Source organism: Achroia grisella, unplaced genomic scaffold (assembly GCF_030625045.1).
Source record: "Achroia grisella isolate CSIRO2021 unplaced genomic scaffold, CSIRO_AGI_Agris_v1 utg241, whole genome shotgun sequence".
In the NCBI taxonomy this organism is placed as follows: domain Eukaryota; kingdom Metazoa; phylum Arthropoda; class Insecta; order Lepidoptera; family Pyralidae; genus Achroia; species Achroia grisella.
The window spans coordinates 811,324-837,970 of record NW_026712734.1 but is presented as its reverse complement, the minus strand read 5'-3'; the positions used below and the strand labels follow the sequence as shown (position 1 = coordinate 837,970).

At 31.8% G+C, this 26,647-nt stretch overlaps 1 protein-coding gene across 3 annotated transcripts; it reads left to right on the top strand.

Moving 5' to 3' along the window:
• The first annotated feature begins 7,427 nt into the window (after nt 1-7,427).
• LOC131842511 (uncharacterized) lies at nt 7,428-25,571 on the top strand. 3 transcript variants are annotated; one of them, XM_059191061.1, is made up of 12 exons: nt 11,047-11,535; nt 14,534-14,568; nt 14,686-14,782; nt 15,757-15,929; nt 16,176-16,373; nt 17,189-17,325; nt 17,869-17,974; nt 19,877-20,037; nt 20,884-21,012; nt 21,461-21,553; nt 21,957-22,129; nt 24,333-25,571. In XM_059191061.1, the coding sequence occupies exons 3-12, from the start codon at nt 14,697-14,699 to the stop codon at nt 25,567-25,569; spliced, it is 2,493 nt and encodes an 830-aa protein (XP_059047044.1). In that variant the 5' UTR covers nt 11,047-11,535; nt 14,534-14,568; nt 14,686-14,696; the 3' UTR covers nt 25,570-25,571. The 3 variants fall into 3 exon arrangements, with proteins under 3 accessions (XP_059047045.1, XP_059047047.1, XP_059047044.1); XM_059191062.1 differs by lacking the exons at nt 11,047-11,535; nt 14,534-14,568 and adding an exon at nt 7,428-7,498; XM_059191064.1 differs by lacking the exons at nt 11,047-11,535; nt 14,534-14,568 and adding an exon at nt 8,386-8,409.
• The last annotated feature ends 1,076 nt before the right edge of the window (nt 25,572-26,647 follow it).

Genomic DNA, 26,647 nt, shown 5'->3' with positions numbered 1-26,647 from the left:
AGATCTTCATATATCAGAAATATTCTACGGTGTAACTTACATTCCTAAGAATATGATTATATTATTACTCTTTTGTATGTTATGTTGGGTTAGTTATTTTACTTTACAATTAGTTTCATTTTTATTGGATATTGAATCAAACACAATTAGTATTAAGAACACAAAACTTTCCTGATATGTAAGCACTAGCCATTGTTCCATATATATATAAATACTGCTGTGATAGTTAAAATACTGTGCCTTATTTATCTAAACTATTTCATTTTCTTATTGTAAATCCACATATAGTATATTTGGTAATTCAAACTTGACACTAAAATAAACTGTAATTATTCTTTGTTGATCTTTAACTTACTCATCTCTTTATGATAGCTACATAGAAAGTATTTAATGTCTTTCTATACAATGGTATCTATTTAGTGCAGTATCAGACAATGAAATGCGAATAATAATTAATTCTTTTTTTAAACACTTTAGGAGCATAGACTATTATAAAACACGGGTAAAGAATGTGGGCTCACACGTCGCTGTAATATCCATTAAAAACCCCCACCCCGTTCATTACCAACAATCTTCAAGGCATCGAAGTATGGAAATAAAAATAACGGCTATTATAATTTATAATAGGTGGATCCCTAGTATATATACTAGATACTTTCTGTAGTCGTATAAAAATATATAGAAGTGGTTTATCGAAAGTAACGACTTATGGATCGGGAATTGTCCCGATCCATAATGTCCGTTGTTTCTTTTCTATTGAGAAAAGAAACATGTGTATATCTGAAATATTTTAATAATAGTAACTGGAATTTCAATCCACGCCATATGGTCCCAAGCTAAGCAAAACTTATGCAGGGACATTAGACAATGGATATAAATACTTAGATACATTTTTGTTGTATTTTAAGTGCATCTATAATATTTATAGAAAACACCCAGACCGACACAAAGAATCGTACTTACGTTTGCGAAGGATTGAACCCGTTACCATTAAAAGGCGGCGTGCTATAGATCACTGAGGCTTTCAGGTAAATAAATGAGTTATATATACATATATTAAAAAATAATAAAATGGCTGTTGTAAATGATAAGTGCGACCGTGCAGTATAATACAATATGCAGAGAGCTATAGAGGAGAGAAAATTGGCCCGAAGCTTCTTTAGTAGCGCAGTAAGTAAATTAGAAGAATCTTTAGTCAAAAAGGATAAAGATGCCTCCGAAATCAATTTCGCTAATCTTACCGCCAAATATGAAAAGTTGTCTGCTATTAACAATAAAGTATTAGATATATGGATAGATTTGGTAGACAGAGACGAAAGCGAATATGAAGAGGATATTATATCAATTGAGAAGTATAATGATAAATGGTTTTTGATGCAAAAGAAATATAAAAATGCATTTGATATTACGAACAGTTGCAAAAGTAATATTGGAAGTGAAATTCAAGAGAGTTGCGCCCAGGATGCCGTTGTAAAAAATATCTTGCGGCTTCCTAAGCTTCAGCTTCCTCGTTATGATGGTGATGTGAAGAAGTGGATAGGCTTCTGGGGGATGTTCCAAAAGATCCATGAAGATTCCAGCATAGATAATAATATGAAGTTCCAGTACCTACTGCAATCGATGGAACCAGGATCTCCTGCCGCAATACTAGTAGAAAGCTTTCCGCCTTCAAGTGCTAATTATCAGAAAGCTATAAAACAACTAAAAGAAAGATATGGTCGTGACGATCTTTTAATTGAAATATATGTTCGTGAGCTGTTGTCCCTAGTTCTGGATCAATCAAGAGGGAGTGCTACGCCAATTGGAGTATTATATGATAAACTTAAAACTCAATTGCATGCTTTAGATAGTTTGAATGTCACTACAGATAAATACGCGTCTATGTTACGTCCTTTAGTCGAGTCCGCTATGCCCATAGAACTGCTTCGTATTTGGGAACGAACTCAATCTAGTAAAAAGGATCAGTCTGACACTTTAAATGACCTTCTTAATTTCATTAAGCAAGAAGTAGAGAGCAAGGAACGTATTAAAATATCTCATTTAGCTTATAGTCAGAGTAGTTCTTCAAAATTTACCGCCTCTTGCTTAACGACACGTGTAGATAGTTCTAGTAGTAGTAACAATAATACTTATGATATTTCTAAGCCTAGCATCGTGAAGCCTTGTATTTTCTGTGACAAGCCATCGCATGTGAGCTCCGAGTGTACGAATGCTATGAAAATGAATTTAGATCAACGCAAGGAGTTTTTAAAAGGTAAGCGTGCTTGTTTTATTTGTTTAAAATCGGGACATACAACTAAAACTTGTAGGAAATTCCCGAGATGTATTATTTGTACAAAGAGGCATTATACTTTAATGTGCGATAATAATAAAATAGTTAATTCGCAAATTCAATGCAGTAATAGCTCTGAAACACAAGTTCTATCTAATCAGTCTTCTTTGATCCCTACTAATACAACTGTTTTATTACAAACTTTGAAAATTAATTTGTGGTACAATAATAAAACCATGATAGTACGAGCTCTGTTAGATTCGGGTGCTCAACACTCTTATATAAAAAGTAGTGTGGTAAATAATTTGAAAATGAAACCATGTGGTCAGGTACATATTTCACACAGTTTATTCGGCGGTGTAGTTACGAAACGGGAACCACATAATGTATTTCAATTTATTATTAAAGATCCTACTAATACATACGAATGTAACATTAAAGCAATAGAGAAAATGAATATTTGCAATGATTTACCTAAATTAAAACAACCTATTTTGTTGTCTAAATTAAAAAGACAGGGTGTTGTATTAAATGATATAGTTGATGATATAAATGAAGTGAGCATTTTGATAGGAGCCGATATTTTAGCTAGTTTGTTTACTGGGCGTATGATAAATGTAGATGGTAATCTTGTTGCTATGGAAACTAAGCTAGGTTGGACAATACAAGGCCCAATATCTAATATGTTTCATGTTGCTGAAGAAAGTCTTGTTAGTTTATCTTGTACATTTAACTTAGAGGATCTATGGAGTTTAGAAACTATAGGTATTAAAGATGAACCGGAAGTTAGAAAACAGACAGAGAGAGAAAAAGAAGTATTACAATTCTTTAAAGATACGATATCCATTAATGAGGAAGATAGGTATGAGGTAAAGTTGCCCTGGAAGGATATATCTATAAATTTACCCACAAATTACGACCTAGCTCTAAAACGATTAAAATCTACCACTATACGTTTGTCTCGTTTAGGTATTATGAAAGAGTATAATGAACAGTTTAAGGAGTGGTTAGATTCATCTATTATAGAAGTCGTTGATGAACCAGATCATAACTCAGGACACTATCTTGCTCACCATGCAGTAGTTCGCGAGTCTAGTCTCACTACAAAAATTCGGCCCGTGTTCGATGCTTCTGCATGTATTAATAAAGAAAGTTTGTCATTGAATGAGTGTTTAGAAAAAGGTTCTAATTATATTGAATTAATTCCATCGTTGCTTATCAAATTTAGGCATGGTTCTATAGGAATAGTAGCTGATATTAAAAAGGCCTTTCTCCAAATATCAATTAATAAAGAAGATCGCAATTTTTTGAAGTTTTTATGGTGGCGTGATATACATCAGGAAAAGAAGACTGTAGTCACTTATCGCCATAGAAGGGTTGTATTCGGCGTAACTACAAGTCCTTTTTTATTAATGGCTACAATTAATCATCATTTAGAAAAATATGAGTCAGATACTGCTAATAAACTTAAATCTAACTTTTATTGTGATAATTGTATAGTAAGTGTGGAAGATGAAGAAAGTATGAATAAATTTATAAATGAGGCAAAGGAAATTATGCATAAGGGTAAATTTGAACTAAGATGCTGGGTAACGGGACCAGTAATAACAGATGATACTATTTCAGTGACGTCTGTTTTAGGACTAAACTGGGACCCACGGAGCGATGAACTATTTTGCAAGGTTCCTTCTATGAATGAGAATAATATTATGACGAAAAGAACTTTATTATCTATCGCTCAGAGCATTTTCGACCCTATAGGCTTTATTAGTCCATGCACTATAGTTCCCAAAATACTCATACAAAAATGTTGGAAAATAGGTTTGGAATGGGATAAACCGCTTCCTATGGAAATTCAACATGATTTGAAAAATTGGATAAAATATTTAAATCTTTTAACGGAATGTCGGATTCCTCGTCATTTGTTTCCGACTAGTATTGAATTTTGTTCAGTATCTTTACATATATTTTCAGATTCCAGTCTATCAGATTATTTAGGTTGTGTCTTTTTACGAACAGAATTTGATCGCAGTGTGTATGTGCAACTAGTCATAGCAAAAAGCAGAGTTACACCTTCTAAGGCAGTGACTGTGCCTCGATCTGAGTTAATAGCTGCTGTTTTGGCTACTAGATTGGCAGTTGAAGCAAAAAAATCGATTAATTTGGAACGTTTGAAGGAATATTATTGGACAGATTCCAGTATTGTTTTAGCATGGATTAAAAGGAAATCTGGACTAAATATTTTTGTACATAACCGAGTTAAAGAAATTTTAGATAAGACGAATGTTGAAGACTGGCGTCATATTCCAGGTCACCTTAATCCAGCAGACTTGCCCTCTCGTGGTTGTAATGCTCAAGTCCTACTTAATAGTAGATGGTGGGAAGGACCTTCTTGGTTACGAAATAATATAGATGAATGGCCATGCTCTGTACCAGAACTAAACGAAGAAGAATATATTAAAGAAATAAATGTTAATTGTTTAGTTACAGAAGAAGTGGTAATGTTTTCGGATAGACTTACCTATTTTTCTAAGTATATAAAAACGGTTCGTATGATAGGTTGGTGTATACGTTTTAAGGAAAATTGTTTAAAACAGTCTAGTACAAGAACGAAAGGAAACTTATCGAGTTGTGAATTTGAAAAGGCTGAAAAAAGGTTATTTGCTTTAATTCAAAAAGAAAACATTTCAATGACATACAATCGACTATGAAATGTTTGAATATGGAATTAGTTAAATCGAACGAAGATGGAATCTTACGTGTCAAAACAAGACTTACACTACGAGACGACACAGATACTTTTATATTTCCAATTTTACTTCCTGGATCAAATAAATTAGTTCAAAATCTGATTCGTCATAAACATATTGAGTTGTGTCACGCTGGTTCACAATTATTAATTAGTAATATTAGAGAATTTTATTGGGTCATGGGAATCAGACAAATATGTAAAAGGATTGTGCGTGAATGTGTTGTTTGTAAGCGTTATAATGCTCGTCGATGTTCTGTACCACCAGCTCCGTTACCAATTGGTCGTACAAATTGCGGTGCTGCCTTTGATGTTACTGGGGTAGATTTTGCTGGTCCATTATATCTCCGAGATAATGAGAAACACTGGATCGTAGTCTTTACTTGTGCATCTTATCGCGCCATTCATTTGGAATTATGTAAGTCATTATCTACGGAAGATTTTATGCTGGCTTTTCGTAGATTTATTGCACGTAGAGGCAAGCCTAAGACTGTCTACTCCGATAATGGTACGAACTTTCGTGGTACAAGTAACCTTCTGAATAGTATTGATTGGGAAAGGGTTTCACTACAGACGACATCTCATAAAATAGAATGGCGGTTCAATCCCCCTCAAGCTCCGTGGTGGGGAGGGTTTTGGGAGCGCATGATTAAGACAATAAAAGAAATGTTACGAAGAATCTTAGGTAAAGCTTGTCTAGACTTCACATCTCTCTTAACCATTTTGTGCGAGGTAGAATGTATCATCAATAACAGACCATTGACGTACATTGCAGATGATACTGAAAATCTGAAACCACTTACGCCAGCAATGTTTCTACAGGATTTAAAACAGTATGATACTGTGGATTTAGATCAAGCTGACGCTCATACATTAAATACGAAAGTTACATATTTACAAAAATTACGCAAAGATTTTAAATCTAGATTCCGCAGCGAATATCTTTCATTGTTAAAGCAACTTGCGTCCAATAAATCACGAATTATTAAAGTAGGCGATATAGTATTAGTAGAGCTAGAATCTAAACGTGTAGATTGGCCACTTGCTGTAGTTACGGCTGTATTTCCAGGAGCAGACGGCATTGTTCGAGTAGCACGAGTTAAAACTGCAATGGGAGAAAAGATTCGACCACTACAACGTTTATTTCCATTGGAGGTACCCTTAAATTGTGCAATGCCTAACCCTATACAGACTGATCCTGTTTCACCTCAATTAGAAACACAGCAGACTCGATGTGGTCGTTCTATTAAAATACCACAAAAATTAGATCTTTAAGTTTATATTCAATTTTGTGTGTTTGTGTTTTGCAATATACATAAGCAATTGCAAAGGCGGCGAGTATGTTGTGGACTATGATAATTATTGCTGGCCACAAATAAATAAATAAAAAAAAGTTAAAATTTAATGACATAAGAAAATATATGATTGTTATAATTTATTATTTTATTAATATATTATCCAACACATAAACTGGCGACCGTAGGCGAGAAAGGGGATTGCTAGTAATGTGGACTAATGATCTTATTGCTAGCAATGTAACATGTCAGGTTATCACCACAGGGTTTCTCCTAGAAATAAATTCTTTGATATTTTCACGATGGGCAAAAGTTGTGCTCATCTTGTCATTCTCCACTCGGCCTCGCCAGCGTAAACCGTTAACGCAGGCACGTGCACCATTCCATTATAATCCATAAAAAAAAATGTTAAGGGTGTAGAGTGCTTTTCTACATCATTTATTAATTATGTACTCCCAGCATTTACTCGTATAATTGTTATTTGGATACAGGACAACCAACAACGACAATGAGATGAGAACAGTTAACCACAGACAACGTAAATAGAGTATCTAGTAGACTTTTTATTTAAAGCACTGGAACACAATTTAATGGATTATTATATTCAACTGTAAATACAAAAATGTATTTATCTATCTATAAATCTTACAAGAAACCATCAATAACTTGTTCTTATTTTGGACCCCTCGCTTAGTTATTTTATACTAGTAAACTTGATAAGAGTATGTAATATTATGTTATCTGTGATAGTAGTCGTTAATTTGATAATCTCATATTTAAAACTATTTTAAAATATGACATTATTTTCGAATAGTCCCTAACTCGTATTTACAAGATATGTAAATAAATACACTATGGAAGGACAACTAAAAACAAATACAGTTAATAAAAACCATTTATCTATTTACGATTAATTTATCGTTCTCTAGAATGTCACAAAATAAATTATATATATTATTAGTTAAAAATGATATGAAGCAAAAGGTTTTAAGGTTGGCAACCCTGAATTGAAATACAAGAATACATTGGTGAATAATTTTATTTGTCACCTGGCAACATCTTGTGGTTATGCTTGGTGAGTCCCCGCCATATAATTACACATTCTGAAATACTGTCTATAGTATAGATACATTCTACAACAGCCAATCGCAGTTTGTTTTCGTACTACGCCGCATTTACTCGGTGAGTTGTCACGACTGTATTTTAATTATAAATATTAAATTAATTTAGTACAGTTTCATTATTGATTATTAGGATCATGGTAATCTTTAATTAATTATGTTATTTATCATTCATCATATCATTTTGGTGATGTCATAGTGAATTATAATATACCGATAAAATATTAAAAAAGTGTGTCACTAGTAAATGTAAATAATCTTTAGCAGGGTTGCCAACCATAATTATTCTCATACTGGTACTGTATATTTTGTGTTAAGTGATGTTTCGTTTTGCATGCAAGGGCATTATTTTTGTTATAGAATTTTGTATTTAATAATCTTTATTTTTTATATATTGCTTTATATATTGCTCATTAAACCCTAAACTTGATTGAATTTTATTCTAAAATTACACAATAATAGGTATTGGCATCCTTCCGAACCCATCAATAGTATTACGTGCGACACAATGTTAAAAAAATGTCCGTAATGTTGTCCATGTACATAGACAACGGTTACCAATTAGCATCAGCTGTACCATCAACTTATTGATCGTTCTATTTACACAAATATAAATGACATGTTATTACAAACGTACCAGTCTGAATATATAGACACGAAACGTTTTGCTTTTATAGGTAAAAAAATTTTTGATTGGCAACCCTGAACGTATACTACATGTATATAAGAAATTATAGTATACAAACTAGGTATGTTTTGTGTGTAGCATGTCGTGAATAAAACATGTTTAAAAGTAGCCATAGAGGAAAATGTATAAATAGTTGCAGTGGCGCGGCGGCCTGCGCCATGTGTTAAAATTGTCTATACCCTACTAGTATATTTTTATATAGTTTGCGATGTTAAAATTCTATACAAATCATAACATTAGTCTGTTTCAATTTAGAATAACATACTAAAATTGATTTTGACCTTGTAAGTTATTTATTTACTAGCTGTACCCGCGACTTCGTCCGCGTAAATATCTAATGAAAAAATATTTAACTCAATTAACACAAAATAAGTCAAATAAATAAGTTTCATCGTTTTAGCTTAAAAAATGATAAAAAGTAAAAATAAATATTTAATCAATAGGCTAAAAAATAAATTTCAAGCTTCTAGGATTAAACATGACGATACATCTATATGACCTTGGATCTACCCTTTCAATCCTCTTGCAACCCTTTTTCACATTAAAAAGTAACCTATGTCCTTTCTCAGGATCTAGTCTATCTATGTCTGTTTCAAATTTCAATTTAAATCGGTTCAGTATTTTTGGCGTGTAAGCGAGACAAACAGACAAAGTTACTTTCACATTTATAATATCAGTATTTAATAAACTAACCCTAAAAAGACAAAGAAAAAAGTTTAATCGTTCTAGCTTCCACAACCACATAAAACACACAACAGCAAATTTCCACAATAACTTTCATTCCCTATTTTATTTTACTACCCCCCCTCCCCCTAAGAGTAAAAATTTTACAAACATTGAATGTCATATTTATTGATATTTAAACAACAGCCTAAAAATGAGTCTCAAACTTCTAGTTTTAAAAAATGACGATTCTTCCATACAGCGTACCATTGCAACCCCCTTACAATCCTTTTTTCACATTCAAAAGTACCCTATATTCTTTGTCCGAAACTAACTGTGTACCAAATTTCATTTAAATTTTTATTTTGTTTTGGAGCGTAAGACTGACAGAAAGACAAACAGAGTTACTTTCACAGTTATAACATTAGTGGGTATTTAAAAATCTACCCCAAAAGAACCAATGAAAATAGTTTCATTGTTCTAGTTTCAAAAATTACGAATTTACTTGATAACTATCATCCCCTATTTTATTTTACCCCCTTAAGGGTAATTTTTTTACAAACAATGAATGTCATATTTATTTATATTTAAACCACAGCCTCAAAAATAAGTTTCAAGCTTCTAGCTTCAAAAATGACGATTTTACATAAAAACTTGCATCCCCTATTTTATTTTACCCCCTTAAGGGTATTTTTTTTACAAACAATGAATGTCATATGTATTTATATTTAATCAACAGTTTCAACAATAAGATTCAAGCTTCTACCTTCAAAAATGACGTGTTTACATAAAAACTTGCATCCCCTATTTTATTTTACCCCCTTAAGGGTAATTTTTTTACAAACAATGAATGTCATATGTATTTATATTTAATCAACAGCCTCAAAAATAAGTTTCAAGCTTCTAGCTTCAAAAATGACGATTTTACATAAAAACTTGCATACCCTATTTTATTTTACCCCCTTAAGGGTATTTTTTTTCAAACAATGAATGTCATATGTATTTATATTTAATCAACAGTCTCAACAATAAGATTCAGGCTTCTAGCTTCAAAAATGGCGTGTTTACATAAAAACTTGCATCCCCTATTTTATTTTACCCCCTTAAGGGTATTTTTTTTTAAAAACAATGAATGTCATATGTATTTATATTTAATCAACAGTCTCAACAATAAGATGCAAGCTTCTAGCTTCAAAAATAACGTGTTTACATAAAAACTTGTATCCCCTATTTTATTTTACCCCCTTAAGGGTAATTTTTTTACAAACAATGAATGTCATATATATTTATATTTAATCAACAGTCTCAACAATAACTTTAAGCTTCTAGCTTCAAAAATGACGAATTTACATAAAAACTTGCATCCCCTATTTTATTTTACCCCCTTAAGGGTAATTTTTTACAAACATTGAATGTCATTTTTATTTATATTTAATCAACAGTCTCAAAAATAAGTTTCAAGCTTCTAGCTTCAAAAATGACGATTCTTCCATACAATTTTCATCCCCCTTTTAACCCCTTACAACCCTTTTTTCGCATTAAAAAGTAGCCTATGTCATTCTCAGGGTCTAGACTACGTTATACCAAATTTCATTCAAATCGGTTCAGAGTTTTGGCGTGAAAGCGAGACAGACAGACAGAGTTACTTTCACATTTATAATATTAGTTTTTGTCGCAGCACAAAATATATTTTTATCATTTCCGTACAAATAATAATTTTACAGTATTAATCTACAAACCAACATTTTGTTTCTTACAATCAGCTAAATAATTTAAATAGTTCCATAATATATGGCACAACGAAAAGGTCATTTATTTTATAAAAGAGACAGTTAGTTTTTATTTTAGTGAAAAATAAGAAAATTCTATTTTGATACAACAACCATATATTTATTAATACCTATACTTTATTAATTTTGTGTTAATGCTTTTTAAATAAACACCCACACATTATTTCTGTATAACCTACAAAAATGGGTAAATAATTTAATTTCGGATAGTGCCACACCACAACATTCTTTAAAGAATGTGAAGAAATTGTGATTGTTATTAAGTTTTTTTTTTTAAGTTTGTCAGAACAGGGAAACAACATTTGACATTTATTATTATTTAACATTGGACATTGACTTTAATTTTTGTAATTTATATTGTAAAACTTTAAGTTGGGCTAAACTGGGCTTGTATCCAGAGCCGTAAAATAAATTAATAAAAAAAATCGCCAAATTTATCTCGCAATCGGCCAATTTCAGGTTTAAAGAAAAAACACATACACACGATATACGATTTTATCATAAAAAAGTGTCAAAAAACAATATTTTCACTAAACGTCAACGTCATGTTTCCGGCAAGATCTTTCGTTTTACATTATGTTATCTGTGGTTTTGTTCTCTGTGATGGATACCTTATTGGCGCAAACGCACGCGATGTGTTGATTGGTTGTTAGCTAGTGAAATGAAAAGATGGCGAATGGCGCAAACGCACGCGATGTGTTGATTGGTTGTTAGCTAGTGAAATGAAAAGATGACGAATAAGGATTCAACCGCATAAAGATAACCTTGTATTTCCATTTTGAACCCCTTACAACCCTTTTTACGCATTAAAAAGTAGCCTATGTCCTTCCTCTGTGTCTAGACTATCTGCGTACTAAATTTCATTTAAATCGGTTCAGTAGTTTTGGCGTGAAAGCGAGACAGACAGACAGACAGACAGACAGAGTTACTTTCGCATTTATAATATTAGTAAGGATGTAGTCTTTTTGGAGTCAGTAGCCAAATAAAACCGTGGAAAGCTATCACTAAAGATTAATATTAATAATCGATTAAAATCATACATTTCATCGATAATATAATACGATTATTACGATTTAAAATTGCTTTATTATGCATACTAACAAAATGTGATTAGTACTTTTTGTCGAAAGTTCAGACCGCATTATTTTTTTTCTTTATGTATATTGGGTAATACATACGTAAAATAGTAGTTAGAATTGTTGTTATTTTACGGCAAGTTTTATATTAACCTTAATAAAATATGTAATGTTACCTTGTCTGTGATAAAGGTAAGCGATTATTCACTTCAGGAATTGGGGTAGGTATCTCTTATTATTATATTGTTTTTATATTTTTATCTTAAGTCGAAAACTACGCATTATAAAAATCTTATTTGAATAAATTAAAGGAATATTACAATATCGATTTTAATTCCAAATATTAAATCAATGGTATTGCAAATTCAAAATTAGATCTGCGACTCACTGCGACAAATGGACGGACAGACAAACACCAAAACGATTCCGTTTTACTTTTTAATTTCAAATATTTTAAACATATAATAGTTGCGAAGTACTTTGTAATGTGAAATTGGCATTCAGTCAGATCACGATGCTGAATAATTGTATGGCTATAAATAAGTGTGACTTAACGTGAATGACTAATATTTGGCCCGTTGCCTCTGGTTATTAGAGCTGTTGCAAATGTTACGTACCTACTAAGTTCAAAGTAACGATTACGCATATAAAGAAGTTGTCGTAGCTTAGAATACAAAGCTACGACAACTTTATTAGTGAAATAAAACATTAAAAGAAAAATGTATTCCTAATAAAGAATACATTCCTTGTTTTAATGTTTTATTTCAATCAAATAATGTACCTAACACTTGGGTACTCTTGTACTTAGTTACTCCATAGTTACTTTGTAACTCGTGTACAGTATTTTGACAATAGTTTTTGTACGTACTAATCACAGTTATCTAACCTGTTACTGTAATAATATAGTATATTGTAGTATTATACTATATATACTTAATTACTGTGGGTAACCTACCTAGTTCCTTCATATTAATAATAACGATGGACGTAAAAATGTAACAATTAGTAGTAAAAATAAAGATGTCGGCCTAAAAAAAAATATAATAATCGATCCGATTTTCTGTCAAAATTATTTAGTAACTTAACAATACTGTTGTAAGGAATACTATTAGTTACTTAAGTTACAAGTACGTACGGATACTGCATTTGTCATTACTTTTACAACTCTATTTATTGCGTTACGTTTTATTATTCTCTTATCTATGATTATACAAGGAACTAAAGAATTTTAATAGAACTACAAAACAAACAAGTAGTATTTAAACTCATAAATCCTATCCATATTATACTAAATACATCGCCTTAAATAAAGAAAATTAATGTATTGTGTATAGGATGGACGTAGTAAAGATACTTACTGTAAAATATTGTTATACAACCTAGATGCAATATTTACTAATTTACTTTTTATAAACAACTTTATCCAATATAAAGGTTTATTTTTCAAATTATTCATTATTCAATTATTCAAATTATTTACAGACTTAACAAACACAATAAAAATTTATGTAGGTACATATATATATTTATTTATTTTAGGAAGATTAACGGTGTAATTTTACATGTTACTTGTCATATCAAATTGTCCTATGCCAATTAATAATCTTCGCCAATAGTATTACTAGATTAAATTTTTCATTATCCAATTTTAAGAAATCGAAGTAATCACGTGACATTGTTTCTGTTGTAGTTATACAGTACAAGTAAGACTAACATACCCACAAGTAGCGATGTATCCACAGAACACACAAATAAAGTACGGCTATGTACCGTTAAAAAATTGATTACATATAAGTTTCCTAACTGAGGCAGTGCTGGAACAAAACAGGTCAAAATCATGTGGTACTTGGTTAAAGGATTTACATGCTCGTAAAACGAAAGTGTTCTCTCTGTATCTGGTCCTGACTATATACACTTAATATGGCTCTTTGTCTAAGTCTTAGTGTATTAGTTCTTAAGTTTATTTTTGATAGCAGCTCCGAGCAATCAATTCTTACGTTCGCAATATTCATAAGATAACAGATATCGTTAATATTGCGTCTCATATACAGGTGTAGAAAGCGATACTTTCTACATCTGTCATAGTAATCTACAGAGCGTCGTTTACATTTAAAATCCAAGTACGCAAGAAATATTTTCTGGATGGCTTCTATACGGGATTTATAAACCTCCTAGTGCGGATTCCATATTTGGGATGCGTACTCTAAGTGACTTCGAACATATGCGCAATACAATACTTTTAAGGTTTTAATGTTGTTAAAGTTTATTGATCTACGTATGATAAACCCAAGAGCCTTAGAGGCCCTGCTAACAATATAATTTACATGTTTATCAAATAAGAGCTTGCTGTCGTGAATCACACCGAGGTCTCTAAATTCCGATATTTGTGCTATATTCTGATTTTTTAAAGTATAGCCCATGTTTAATGTTTGATGACATCGAGTGAATGACATGTAAAAACATTTCGATACATTGAGATCTAATTTGTTATTATTGCAATAAGACTCGAAGTTAACAAGGTGTGCTTGTAGATCTTTTATATCTTGACTACTGCGAATTACTTTCAGAATTTTCATAATACTAAAAACCCTTCTAATTCAGAATTGTATTTTCTTAACTCTTTCACTTTAGGTGATTAGTGTAGATAACGATAGGAGAATTACTCTGAAGAGAAATAAAGCAAAAAAGCTAAACTACTTACAAGAAATAAACAGTTCGAAAAACAAAACCTAGCTTGGTATCGTGAAATGGACGGATATTATTTTTATATAGTAGGTAGGTAGGTAATACTCATGTAGAGCTTACTGTCATCATTATAGTATCTAAACAGTTCCAAATTTCAAATGTATAATACCTACTTTCTTAAATATAGAGCTATGGTCTAAGAGCAATACTTTTTAACGCAAATACTGAAGTAAGTTAATGTTTTTAAGTATTTAAAAACATTATGTAAACAAAAGCAAAAGTATAGTGTAATGTTCACTATATAATTTGGTATGGTACAGTGTCTTAATTGATTATTTTCCTACAGGTTCCAACAAGATGGCAGAACCGCAACCTCCGCCATTATCAGCCGTTGAAATACAACAGCAATATTATGAAGCTGTGGGTGATGCCGATTGGGAATTGTAAGTATCTCCTTAACTCGATCCCTTTACGAAAGAAGTAATTAATACATATCTTTATCATTAATATGTCAGCTGATTAACGGACTCGGTGGTCTAGCGGTTTAGCACACCGCTTTACTTCCTATAGTAGCGGGTTAGATTCGTCGCACGGTATTTGCATTCATATGTATGATTTTGTTATAGCATTTTGTGAATTGTCCAGAGATATTATTAAATATACTGTGACTCCCTGCAACGCTAATTTCTACATGTTTCTATCTAGTGGCGAATGACCTTATACTATGTGTTCGTTCGAGTAGAAGGTAGGTAGTAGTATACCACCAAGAATATTTTTGTGGATGTTAAGAGCATCGTACATCCGGCTACGCTAACAGTATAGGCTGGCAAGTACTATACTGGAAAGTCGCGGGATGAAGAAAGTTAGCATGAGCTAACTTTCTTATTCATTATGAAATGACGAATTCAATTAACTACGACAATTATCCAAGGGAATCGGCTTATAATAACAAGCTAAGAACTCGGCAAACATCATATTGTTTCTGTTAAGATTCATGTAATTTGGTATCAAGATCCCTATTGTTATTTATGTAGTAGTACACACATATATGTAGGCATTAAAATAAATTAATACTTTAATAAGGTAATTTTCTAGTTTCGGTAGCATTATTTTATCGAAAAGATAAAATAATCCTAAGCAAACTGTGTCTGAAGTCTCATCAGCTGTATTATACACAAAACGCGGAATGTTTGAATTTTTTGAGGATATTTTTAATAGTTATGCAAAATTATAACATTATTAAAATGTATGTAATCCTATGCCCTATAGAAAGTAATATAGTTATAATTAATAAGTATATAATTTATTAGCACCCTATAAATTAATTTTCCGCCTCATATTGGACGGAAGTTATGTAACGTCGGGAATTACCCATATACTGATTTGTCTTATGAATTTAATTTTCTACGCATTACAGGTATGAGAAAAAGCAAAGAAAATACCTCCTGCAGAAAGTTGCTATAGCTTTATGTGGACCTCCAACAAAATCGGGCGATTTAGCAAAGGACACCGATAATCTAGAACTGCAAGGATACGAATTGAGAGACGAAGAAGCAATAATGACTGTTTTTAAAAAGATTTGTGAACAATGTATAACTTATTTATTATTATTTGCTTTTAATTCATTACAAGGCTCTAAAATTGTGTATGCATCTATGTAGATGCATACATACATAGTTTATCCGTACATAATTCTGTTTTGTACTTTAATAACTACAGTTAAGAATTTACTTACTTCGAATTTGGGTCAGATAGTTGATAAAAGAAACAGCAAAATAAGCAAAGTGCCGTAATTTAGAGCTGTATTTGAAATAGAATTTTCCATTTTTTTTTCAGCAAAATATTCGCATAACGGTGACGACATTATAATATCTACACTGCGAGTAGTCTGCCTTATACCATGTGAAGAGATCCCATTTTATAAAATTACACCAGATGGTTATTGGGTTAATTTACATACGAAAAAAGAAGGTGTAAATAAATTAATTTTTCACGTATTTTCCCTGAGAAAATGCGTTTCTACGAAAACAAATCGTAAGTTATTGCTGAAATAATATCGTTAGATTTTAACTTGAATTTGTACAGTGTGACTATAGAACTTCTGTTCTTTTAAAGAATTCTGACTATAGAACTTCTGTTACTTTGAACTTAGTAGGTACGTAACATTTGCAATATATAAAGTTGCTTATAATAACTTATTTTTTAATGTAACTGGAATGGCAAACATGCTGACTGTCCACCAGATGGTAAGCGGTAACCGTCATCTATATATATGGACAGAACTACGGACATCATGTTATTATGTGACACCCGTAACACCGCACATACATTGCCGTTCCAGAGGACTAAGATGCTATGTCAATGCATAATTGCAGCCTATAATCGAAACATATTATTACAATTAAGCTGCTTGGCGGCTGAAATTGGTGAGACTGTATTTTGATACGATACGACTGAAAAAATTAGACAAACCTAATAGGCAACAAGATACTTCGAGTGCAAAGTTAAAAATATAAAAATGTTTTCATAAAATAAAAAAAATTATATCAGTCCATTATTTATTATATTATTATTATTTATTTAGCGAATGGCTATTCCATTATTACCAAGTAATTTAAGTTTGGAGTAGCTAAAATAGAATATAGTACTTTTTAGACAAATGATGAAACAGGAAAGTACTTTTTTGGAACTAGAGACACTCTATTCGCAAAACACTAAAACAAATAAAAATCCTCTGGTACAATGAGTGTAGATATAATCGCAATTTAATTTAAATTTAACAAATTTATTATAGGTACAACAATTTGTACTTATGTATATATGTTAGTAATTTTTTTTGTACTTTTTAGAGAAAAGCTGTAGAATATTCATAGATCATGATGCTAGGGTATATCAAGATTGGAACGATTACTTGACTACTAATAATCTACCAAAATGTGTCATGGTTGTCCCTGCATCCGGCGAATACAGAGGATATTGTAAACCGGTAAGAATTCTTGATTAGGCATAGCTAAGTGACAATTAGGTATACTTCAGTACTACTACTTCATATGAACAGTTTCACCGGGTCATCCAGTGTCTATAATCAGTGTTTTAAACTAGAAGATTAAATTGACAGGCTGTAAAATTTAATAATTACATTAAATTTTACAATAATGACCAATTTAATCGATAATTAATGCAGGAATGTTGATTATGATTGATAATTTATATAATCAATTCATTTTAATTTTTTTTTAAGTTTTGTATATGGATCCACGACAACGTTTTCTGTTATAAGAAATAGTTATTCCCATATAAAATACGTAATACAAAATACTTTTACGATTTTACAATTGTCTTTTTCTTACTTTTTTTTTTAAACAATCCTTGTATTAATAATACCAATTAAAACAGGTAATTCGTTTATAGTTATGCCGATAGTAACGAACAGCGGGATCAATAAACATGGATACATGTGTTAACGTTATAGATTTCTGAGAACGGCTTTTATTGATTGGAAAATCGCCATCAATGGTTTTGTTTACAGGGTGCTACACCTGATAGTATGCCAGACGTGAAATTAAGCGTTAAGCCTTCACCAGCATTGGGAATAGGTGCTCGAGTTCTAGCTGTTTCAGATGGTGTTAGTACAGGTATTGCACATTATTATATTATAATTCTACACTCGAAATTGTCGATCACGACGATACTTATAGGGCAAACTATCCAGCTAGGTAGATTCAATTTCGAGAAAGAGGTCAATCTTCGAATCCAACTCGGATGGGCAGCGTTCGGGAAGCTCCGATATATCTTTTCGTCCAAATTTCCAAATCCAAATTTCGAAGGTCTACGACCAATGTATGTTGCCAGTGATGACTTACGGCACAGAGACGTGGTCGCTAACTATGGGCCCCATGAACAAGCTCAGAGTTACTCAGAGGGCAATGGAGAGGGCTATGCTCGGAGTTACTCTGCGTGATCGAATCAGAAATGAGGAGATCCGCAGAAGAACCAGAGTGACCGACATAGCCCGAAGAATTGCGACTCTGAAGTGGCAATGCAGGGCACATAGTTCGCAGGACAGATGGCCGTTGGGGCAGTAAAGTCCTCGAGTGGCGACCACGGACTGGAAGACGCAGCGTGGGAAGGCCTCCAGCAAGGTGGACCGCCGATCTGGTCAAGATCGCTGGTAAGCGATGCGAGCAGGGCAGGACCGATCGTCGTGGAGATCTTTGGGGGAGGCCTATGTTCAGCAGTGGACGTCTTCCGGACTGAGATGATGATGATGATATAGCTTTTAAATATATACCTACGTACAGGTAGGGTTTCTAATTTATTTAGTATCTAATATTTAATAATATTACTATCCCGAAAGTTATCCCAGACGAGGTAGGCAGAGCCATTGTCAACTGATGTCATGAGCGCAAAATTTGACCTTCCGACATTTTATTTTGTAAATTCGAATCCAATGTGGTAGCTTCGTATAGTATGTACAGTGAGAAATATATAAATTGATGCACCAACAATAACGAATTATAGTGTCTGCCATATTCGAATTCCGACCTCTCTTTAAGTCGAGGCAGTAACCACTAGCTCACGAAACTCAATTGTATTTTTTTATATCACGATGATCAGCCTGCTACCTGATATAAATAATGTTGCCTGCCTGATATAGATAGCCTGATGATAGATAATGTTACCGCAGCCTGTCACGCCTAAAACGGGTGTTGCCTATACGTTGCCGACCCTTAAGATCCCTTAGTATGCCCGTCTTGAAAAACCCTGTGCTAGTGTCTAGAGAAAATCTTGACAGGTAGTTCATTTCACAATCGAGAAGTGTACGCGACAGGAAGCTCCTCAGAAACCGCACTAACCGAAACCACTTATATTCTGGGGCGTGGCCATGAATTCCCTGTAGATGGCGACTACGCTTTTAAATGCATTTTTTAAAGAAATTTCATTTAAGAAACTGAGCTGTTATTAGTGTTATTATCTGTTGATGATGTCACTAGATTTAGATAAGTCTAATCAACTATTTGACCAAACGTTCTGGTAATAATAGATTAAAAATTCCAGACACACGGTCATAAATAAAGATATATAATGAAATTAGAACGAAATAAAGTTATACTTTTTAAGTTGTATGTTTTTTTCTGTGTATTTTTATCATGTTGGTTTTCAGGTTTTCATGTGTTTTCGTCATGTATAGGTAGAAGTAACAACTCGATTCTCTTACCTTGTAAATATTGCAGCGCCGTGAAGATAAAATAATCTGGATAAATATAAAGTAGACAATAAATTAACTTATCTGTTATGAAATATACGTTTCATCATTCATATTTGACGGCTTCGGTGGCCACTGCCTTAAATCCGACGATCGCGGGTTCTATTCCTCCTATTTACAAAAAGAAATGTTTTAAAGTATTTCTATCAGGTATATCCATAACACAAGTTCTGCTTAGGTTGGGACTCTATTGCTCTGTGTAAATTTACAAACCTTTTGTCCAAAAAAGGACAATTGTCTTTGGTTATTATTCGTATATTAATATTTGCAGTAGCAAGTATCGGAGGTATAGTGGCTATAGCTGGAGCCATCATTGTACCGGCTGCAGCACCCGTTGCTCTTGGAACAGCACTAGGTATAGGCTTAGTGACCGGTGTTTACGGCATAGCGAGATCTACTATACGTTTAGTTGATCGACGTAAACATGATCAGGTAAAGTAAACACACAAAATATCTATAGTTATTGTTTCTATATGTATTTAAAATATAAAAGTTTCAATCTACACTTTTAAACTTAGCATTAATACATGGAATCACAACTATTGAACTTATTAAAATAATATTTGAATGTCTTAATAACATAATTGAGGAAAACTAAGTATAACGCAGACAACATACCTGTTGTGTACTGTAAGAGTATTCTGCGTAAAAACTCCAGTCTTACGTCTTTTTCTTGTCTTTTTTTCAGCCTCCAGGCAACTTGCTTTGTAACCTATGTTTTGATTATAGGGTCAGATTAGGTAGTGAAATTACAGAATAATAGGCATGAGATCTTAGTTGTCTGGTTTCAGACTCAGAAATCATCTGCGTGGAACTACTGCATTGAAAATCTGTCAATTATCTAGGTGCCACTGCCATCTACATAACTCAAGTTTTGTAATCTGTGTGTCGATTGTAGGGTCAGATTAGGTAGTGAAATTATTAATTAACTCCTCTGGAATGGCAACGCATGACTGGTAACACTGCTATCATGATAAAGTGTGTAATAAAGTATACATACATATACATAGTCTTGTTTATGTAGCTTCCCTCTCGACCTCCACCAGTAGATATTTCTGGACTAATTTTGGTAATACATACTGTATTTCATTGAAAAGTTTTATTTACACGTTCAAATAAATCTTTTTAATTAAATAAAACATCATAATAGCCTTTTTGTGAGAGAAACCTGCTTCATTTTATTTATATTGTTAGTTTATGGCCATTAAGTTGTAGGTACATACATTAAATAAAATTGATTTGTATTAAGATGATTTTACACAACTTGTCCTATTGCAGAGCATCAATCTGTCAGATTCAGAGGCACGAGGTTGTTGGATTAATATAATGGTGTCCACTGCTGGAATATCTTTCAGTGCTGCAGGTAAAATTTTATCGTGGGCTGCTGCTTCAGGTACTAATGTGAAGGTTAGTACTACAAACTAGTCCGTGTAATAAATTAACCCATATTCTGTTGTATATAATAGGAATTATCCTTAATAATCTAATAGATAATGGCAATGTATTCATAACGATATCAAATAAGACACGTATTTTAGAATAATGTATTTATTATTCAACGAATATCTTTATTATTACTAAATAAGTTACTATTGTATATATGTTTATTCTATTATATTCAAGTTCTATATCATCCGAAAAACTCAGATTGTTTTTCATCAGTCGTATTGACGGTACGTTCATTTAAAATTTAGAGAAATTTTTAATCGTACCGATATTGGTATCGGTAGACAGTCGTGTTAGTGGCGTTTTTCGTAAGTTCTATTAGAACGCAATATAGTAATATATACCTATTAGCTTCAAATCTTAGTCCTTGACATACATAAATGTTTTAAACTATATTTTTAAATTTCAGATTCTCATGAATGCAGTAACTGTATTGAAATATGCGAACTTTGGAACTAGTGCCCTCGGAGTAGCCAACTCTTTAGGTGAAATGATATACAAGGTATGTTAACAATAGTTTATGTATAATTAATACAATGTACAAGGGTATCAAAATCGCGTCTCGCTGTATGTTGTCATACTGCCTTATTTCGATTTTAATTCAATTAGATTTTATTGTAAGCAATACAAACTCGTGTACATTTTATCGCCCTAAAAATAATAACTGAACTGAACCTACACACCATCTATTATTTGAATAATGTATTTATTAATAAATTTTCATAAAATTAATTATTGATGATTTTTCCTCAAGTTTCTACCTGATCATATTGAAGATATTCTGTGAAAACTTCATGCTTAATTCTTGCAACATACAACGAATTTGTCGTTGCCATAATTTTTGTAAATAAAACTTAACTTTATTATCTTCTTTTTATTTTTGCTAAATATAATATTTGTTACAGTATAATAAATATCATGAATCACCATCGGGACTGGAAATATTCCAATTTACTACATCGGTATTATTTTTGGGAATTGGAGTGATGTCGAATCAAACAGCTCAAGAAATTGTACAGGATGCACAAGCAAAATCAATAAATGAAGTCAGAGATTCACTTTCCAGTAATGTTAAAAGGTATGGTGTTTTTCATAATAATACGTGCCACCAAAGGGCGTATACGTAATAACTATAAGTATATATAAATAAATAAATATACGGAACTTAATGATGAAGTAAGAATGATTTGGAAACAAGAAAAAAATTATGCAGTACTTACCCATAGCACAGATAAAATATGCCCATAGTATTGTCAACCACAGGCGTCATACCCATATGACTTACACCACAGTATGAAACAGATGGTTTGCCAAAATTATCTATAGCACCCTACAAATATCTAATAGAAAATAGAAATAATCTTTATTCGAATAAACTTAATATAACCACTTTTGAATAGTCACATTTTTTTATTCTATCGCTCATTCAGAATGTAGACTCATCACAAGAAGACAGAGCAGGAAATGTGTGTTGCTCTTTTAAAAAAATATTATTTTAATTAGATTTACATTAACAAGGATTAGGCATGCGATAATCGACATAAAAACCGCTACGCACTTAATCTCTGTTCAATCAGATAACAGTGTCAGGGCTATGAATTTTAAGTTAGATATCTGATAATATAAATACCTACAGAATAAGATATTTTTTTATATAGATGCACACATGATATAGATAGATATAGATGATTTCTAAATTAGTCATATATGACACTTATAACACACACGCAGCAACAGCATAATAATAATAATAAGAATAATCTTTTATTCAGCATAGCATAATGCAGAGATTTTCTCTCTGCATTATAAAATAAAAGTCCTTAAAATAAAATACTTCCATGTAAGAAATAGAATATAGAAAATAATTGTATAAAAGTGTTAAACAGAAAACTTATTATAATACTTGTGTAATATAACTTGAACACAATACAAGTAACATTTTGCACCTGCACATTTAAGACTACTTGAGGCTAATATTTCTTTAATGATGTTTAAAAATATTTTTCATTCAAATTTTTCATGTACCGATCATATGTTAATTTTCATCTTAATGCGATCATAATCAGATAAATAATTTTTCTGTCTTACTAAGAATATAAAACTGATAACTCTTGTATTTTGTATAAACATTTGTACAGATATGAATAGACCATACTCAACTTTTATAATAAACTATGTCCTTGATTATCAAATGCCTAGATTACTTTTAAAGCACTACTTACTCGAGACTATTTGATTAAATAATTGTAAATAATTAATCAAATAATAATAGTTATAAAATCCCCGTCCTTTTTGTTAATATCAGGTACGCTTAGCACTAATACCGATTACAAATAATAATATTTTTAATTGGTTAAAACTAAAGAAGTAAAAGAAAGCGCTTAATTTGCCATTTAGTTTTTCCGTCAGTCCCAGATTTATTGTATTTCAGAAAAAACAAGTGCAATCATTTGAAACTTTAAATAGGTTTCTAATTTACTCTGGACCCTATAGAATATAATAAGATATAATTAAAAATATATTACTACCATTTTTATTTTTCAAGAAATTTTAATTTTGATATGTTGGAATGAATTATAGTAGTTTATAAAGACATTTTTAAACATTATAAAAATTATTTAATTTTGTAACTAATCCTGAATAATGTTTAGATTATATATATATATATATATTTAAGTTTGTTATTGTCCAATCTTATTAGTTTGTAATCTTGTTATTGTCAATTTTTTTTATTTTGTTAGCTGTAGGTTAGAACTTAACTTAATATGCTATCGTCGTCGTTGATCTCACATTGTATTATTTTACTGATAAAGGCTATAACAGAATAGCAGAGAGGGTGGACTCACTGCCCTCACTGAGTTATAGGCCGTTTTGTATCATTCATTAGATTTAAATTATATTATTGTATGGGCAACAGTTGTATTGTGTGAAAAGTTTTTGTTTGAGACAAATAAAGATTATTATATTATTATTATTATTATTATATCATATGTACCATGTAAGAATTTAGGAAAATCATTACAAATATTCCACACATTAGTTACGCTGTCTGATCTTAACTAAAGAAATTCAAATTACTTTAATTCGTGTTAATTTTTTTTGTAGGCAACGATGAATACCATAAAGATAATAAATACCTTTTTAGATCATAAATATTTATTTATTTGCTTTCTACATGCTGTACCCTTTTGGATCTACCGTTCAGTGTGCGATTTGGTTTATCAGTTTTTATTTGTCTCATCCGCTCTGTATAGTGAACTAAAATAATTATAATATTTCAGAAAAATGTTCGACAAGGTCACAGCTGAAACTCGCCGAGTAAAAGGCTCTATCCAGGGTAATTCCGATGTTATAAAAGCACTAAAAAATATTGAAAATAAGGATGACTTTTTTGCAAAAATATCGAGAATTAATAAAGATCTAAATAAAAATAAATTAAGGATATCATTAGCTCCAGATGGCAATCCATTAATAAATAACCAACATAAAATTAATCTGTCAGATATGTATGGGTTAGGTAAAGCTGGACGGAATCAGGTATTTTCAGAATATGGCCCAGCAAACGTGACTACAAAAAATGTTCCTACAAGAATATATCCTTCAAATGTTTCGGCTAATGGGGTTACAAAAGGTCGAGAAGAGAATAGTAATAATCTATATAACATACGTCCAGAAGAAATTATAAGAATAAGTAACTTTATAATCAGCCTTAATAGCCTTGATCAAGAATTCGTGGCTGAAATTATATCACAACTGACGGCAACAGTACACGATGCATTTCTACTTGTATGTGCGGAATTAGTAGCTTCATTGCTACCAGATGAAATTTTCTTATTGAAATCCAAAACAAATAGTATTCATGATTATAAGGTCCAAATGGTTCTAGAAGTTTTCAATTATTTAAAGTCCTTAATTCCTAAATGTGATTACAAAAATGATAACATTTTTGTTATTTCATTGAAAGAGTTTGTGCTGGATGGTCGTGTGAAGAAAGACACAATATTGTCTTTAAAGAAGAAAATATTCTTGTTCATGGTTTCCGAAAAGAATAATGACTCGAAAAATTATGATGATATTCACAAATTTCGTCAAACATTTTCTGCTCGATTCATGCATCTTCGCGTTGGTGAGCTAATAAATATAAGTCAGCACAAAATTCTTATCAAAAATGTTACGATTGAAAAGCTTCGGGAATGGCTTGAAAGTTTCTCTCAAGAGAAATGTGATGTATTTATAAAAATTTGTTTTAGAATTATTTCAATTTTGACCCCGGCTGAAATAAACTATATAAATTTAATAAATCCCGATGAAGATATCATTATTAGAGTATCATATTTTCTATTAAATGAGACAGAAATTGAAATATATTTTGAAGAAATGGCTCAAGATCAAGGAAATATCTGTACTAGTAAAGCCAAAGACATTAAACATTCGATGATAATGTGGCGTTGTAAGCAAAAGTTACGAGAACATATAGTATGTAAAAACTGTGAGGGAATATGTTTTTTTAAAAGTTAGAGTTGACATTCATCGACGTTGAAACATCGTTAACGTACATGATGCACCTTTATATTATTTATGTATTTCATTCTCTATTATTTGATATGGATAAATGTTATATTGACATTATTAGGTATTCTTCTATTTTTTTTGCTTTACTTTTGATAAGTACATTTATACTATCCCTTCTTAAAAATCTTCAAAGTCTTTCCATAATTATATTTACAGTTAGATTTTCTTCTCAGTCTCAAGACTGAGGGTCGTGACCACCAGGAATGCTCCTTCCAACCAATACTCTCCAGGCATTTCTATCTTGTACTAAATGGACCGCCGACTGTATATTTTGTTTGACTGCTTCTCGTACAGGATCAGTCCAACGTGCAGGTGCCCAACCTCTGCCCCTTCTACCGTCCACGTGGCCTAACATTATATTTTTTTCCAAATTATCGGGTTTTCGGCGGGCCACGTGGCCGAAAAAAGTTAGCAGACGCTGGAAGCACACAGTAGAGAGTCGGGTTCTAATACCCAGTTGTTCCAAAACAGATGCATTAGTGCGGCGCTCCGTCCATGATATTCCTAACATTTTGCGCCAACACCACATCTCGAAAGCATCTATTTTGGATTTTACGTGTGATTTCCAGGTCCATGTCTCAGAAGCATACAAAAATATGGAGAAGATTAGAGTCCGCATTAGCCTAATCTTGGTGTTACAGTTAGATACTATGTGTGTATTTGGGTGAGATTTAAATTATCCAACATTATTAGTGCCTTACACATACAACGTGCATGTTATGAACCAATATATGGATAGATTGTGAGGGTACTATTCGCCCAAATATTTTTTAACTCTACTCCGCTAAATGAAATAAAATCATTTATTTGCATGGTGCATCGTCTCCTAATTAATTGTTTTTCATATGCAAATTTTTAAATCGTAGGTACAACATTAAATTCTATACATTAATTATACCTTTTACAGACATAGTTATATATAAACTTTAATAATAATAATTATATAAAACCTTATACAAATATAATCTGATTGGAGCATACATAATAATGTTAAAAATACCAATAATTATTAAATATCTTCTAG